Source organism: Myodes glareolus, chromosome 11 (genome assembly GCF_982192425.1).
Source record: "Myodes glareolus chromosome 11, mMyoGla1.1, whole genome shotgun sequence".
Taxonomy (NCBI): Eukaryota; Metazoa; Chordata; class Mammalia; order Rodentia; family Cricetidae; genus Myodes; species Myodes glareolus.
The window spans coordinates 49,734,034-49,737,365 of NC_142036.1; the positions used below are offsets into that span (position 1 = coordinate 49,734,034).

Sequence of the window (3,332 nt, forward strand, 5' to 3'; positions counted from 1 at the left end):
TGTACAGGATCTGGAATACAGCTTGCACTTCCCTGCAACATTCAGGGAGGTTTTGTTGTTGTTGTTATTGTTGTTTTAAACTTGAATACTGAAGCCAGGGCTGAGGAGTTTAGATTCACTTGAAGACCCCATCAGGTTTCTGTATACTAAAGGGGGTGTTTGCCAAAATTCTTCACCCTTTAAATTGTTGGTTACTCGAGGCAGGAACTTCATCTGAGAATTAGAGAAAATTGGATTAGATAAATTTCACATCATACTAACGTAAAGATCAATATGAGTAAAACATGGGAAGAAGAAATTGAAAACTCCAGGCTGCAATTTTGTGATCAAGTTCAGCTTTACTAAAATTTGCATTTATGTCTTCACAGAATATACCTGTCTTTAAAATAACTGCAATGTTTATTTTAATCTCAAAGTAGTACATAAAAATAAACAATTCAAGCCCCTCTGTATTCAGTGGTACCAAGCTTCCATAGGACAGGTGTGCAAACATCAGGTTTCCCATTTCCAGCAATTCTCCACGTACAAACTAAGCTTAACAAGAGAGAGAGAGAGAGAGAGAGAGAGAGAGAGAGAGAGAGAGAGAGAGAGAGAGAAAAGAAAAAAATGCTCAAATCAGCAATCACTTAAAATGTTAAAATGTATTAAAGAGAAACCTCATTTCCCCCCCCAAACCAAACTTTAGAACTAACCTTTTGTAACTAAACTAAGGTGTTGCACCTTTCCTTTCAGACGCCTGCACCAGGCTAAAGACTTCCAACAACAAATCTCACTTGGCACGAGGACATTTCAAAGAAACCAAAACAAAAGGGGAATGGGGAGGGGGGGAAGGAAAAGAGATTTACGCGGACTGCAGTGCAAGCTTAGTTAGTCCACTTCCTCGATGGTGGGGCCTCCAGAGGAGCCGCCGCCTCCGCCGCCAGGACCGCCTTGGTAAAGTTTGCTGATGATGGGGTTGCACACTCTCTCAAGCTCTTTCTGTTTGTGTTCGTACTCATCTTTCTCGGCCATCTGGTTTCGGTCGAGCCAGTTGATCACCTCCTGACACTTGTCGAGGATCTTGTTTTTGTCCTGCTCGCTAATCTTGCCCCTCAGTTTCTCGTCTTCCACCGTCTGCTTGATGTTGTAAGTATAGGACTCAACTGCGTTTTTGGCTGCCACGCGATCGCGATTAGCTTCATCTTCCGATTTGTACCGCTCTGCCTCCTGCACCATACGGTCAATGTCGTCCTTGCTCAGACGACCCTTGTCGTTGGTGATGGTGATTTTATTTTCCTTACCGGTGCTCTTGTCGGCAGCAGTGACGTTAAGGATGCCGTTGGCATCGATGTCGAAGGTGACCTCGATCTGGGGGACCCCGCGGGGTGCTGGGGGGATCCCAGTCAGGTCGAACTTGCCCAAGAGGTTATTGTCCTTGGTCATGGCCCGTTCGCCCTCGTACACTTGCACCAGCACGCTGCTTTGGTTGTCTGAGTAGGTAGTGAAGGTCTGCGTCTGCTTGGTAGGGATCGTGGTGTTTCTCTTAATGAGCGGGGTCATGACACCGCCAGCTGTTTCAATGCCAAGCGACAATGGAGTCACGTCGAGTAACAGCAGATCCTGCACATTCTCCGATTTGTCCCCGATGAGGATAGCCGCCTGCACAGCGGCGCCGTAGGCCACCGCCTCGTCGGGGTTGATGCTCTTGTTCAGCTCCTTGCCGTTGAAGAAATCCTGCAGGAGCTTCTGGATCTTAGGGATGCGGGTGGAGCCGCCCACCAGCACTATCTCCTGGATCTGGCCCTTGTCCAGCTTGGCATCGCGCAGAGCCTTTTCCACCGGCTCCAGGGTCCCTCGGAAGAGGTCGGCGTTGAGCTCCTCGAAGCGGGCGCGGGTGATGGACGTGTAGAAATCCACGCCCTCGTAGAGCGAGTCGATCTCGATGCTGGCCTGCGTGGACGAGCTCAGGGTGCGCTTGGCGCGCTCGCAGGCAGTGCGCAGCCGGCGCACTGCGCGCTTGTTGGGCCCAATGTCCTTCTTGTGTTTGCGCTTGAACTCCTCCGCCAGGTGGCTGACCATACGATTGTCGAAGTCTTCACCACCCAGGTGGGTGTCGCCAGCCGTGGACTTCACCTCGAAGATGCCATCCTCGATGGTCAGGATGGACACGTCGAAGGTGCCCCCGCCCAGGTCGAAGATGAGCACGTTCTTCTCGCCACCCGCGCAGCCCTTCTTATCCAGGCCATAGGCGATGGCCGCTGCCGTGGGCTCGTTGATGATGCGCAGCACATTGAGGCCCGTGATAGTGCCCGCGTCTTTGGTGGCCTGGCGCTGCGAGTCGTTGAAATAGGCGGGGACGGTGATGACCGCGCTCTGCACCTTGCCCCCCAGGTAGGCTTCGGCGATCTCCTTCATCTTTGTGAGGACCATGGAGGAAATCTCCTCCGGGAAGAAAGTCTTTATCTCCCCCTTATATTCTACCTGCACTTTGGGCTTCCCACCCTCGCTCACCACTCTGAACGGCCAGTGCTTCATGTCCGACTGCACCGTGGCGTCCTCGAACTTCCGCCCGATCAGCCTCTTGGCGTCGAAGATGGTGTTCGTGGGGTTCATGGCCACTTGGTTCTTGGCGGCGTCGCCGATGAGGCGCTCGGTGTCGGTGAAGGCCACGTAGCTGGGGGTGGTGCGGTTGCCCTGGTCGTTGGCGATGATCTCCACCTTGCCATGTTGGAAGACCCCCACGCAGGAGTATGTGGTGCCCAGGTCGATGCCGATGGCCGGGCCGCGGGCGGACATGCTGACTGTAAAAACAAACAAAACCAGGCACAGCGACGTTAGGATGAGACCCAGCCAACGGTCGTCCCGCACAGCTCTCCTCGAGCGCGACCAGCGTCTCCCGGCTCCCAGGGCTTGGTTCCCCGCTCTTATAGACGCCCCCCCTGCCTTCTGGAAGCTCCCAGAGCCAATCCGCCCCCGGGACCGCCCGCACCAAGCCGTCCGGCACCCCCACAGGCTCACCTGGTCGGAGTGACCAGCCGGTGGTCCAACAGATAGCTAGTTGGCTGGGGGGCGGGACTCCGGCCCAGGGCGGGGAGGCCGAGGGACGGCCGTTATGCAAATGAGGCCCCGCCCAGTGCCTCCCGCCGCTTGGGGGCGTTAGGCTCGAGCCCGGGGAACCGGGGCGTACGCCCCTTCTCCGCCCCTCCCTCTCTTTGACGTTTCTACAGTGTGATTCGTTGACATCTGTCAGATTGGCAGGGCATGTGCCCAATGAGCAGCGTGGAACCCTAAGCTTGCGGCGGAGGGGCGCGGGGCGTGGCGCGGGGGAAGGCAGGGCGGATGGGGAGCTGGTT

The 3,332-nt window shown here is 55.0% G+C and overlaps 1 protein-coding gene across 1 annotated transcript; it reads right to left on the minus strand.

The window, feature by feature from the left end:
• Window positions 1-318: 318 nt before the first annotated feature.
• Window positions 319-3,091, minus strand: Hspa2 (heat shock protein family A (Hsp70) member 2). The gene is made up of 2 exons (XM_048415723.3): window positions 2,998-3,091; window positions 319-2,780 (listed from the first exon to the last, which is right to left on the minus strand). The coding sequence occupies exon 2, from the start codon at window positions 2,773-2,775 to the stop codon at window positions 868-870; it is 1,908 nt and encodes a 635-aa protein (XP_048271680.1). The 5' UTR covers window positions 2,776-2,780; window positions 2,998-3,091; the 3' UTR covers window positions 319-867.
• Window positions 3,092-3,332: the final 241 nt, after the last annotated feature.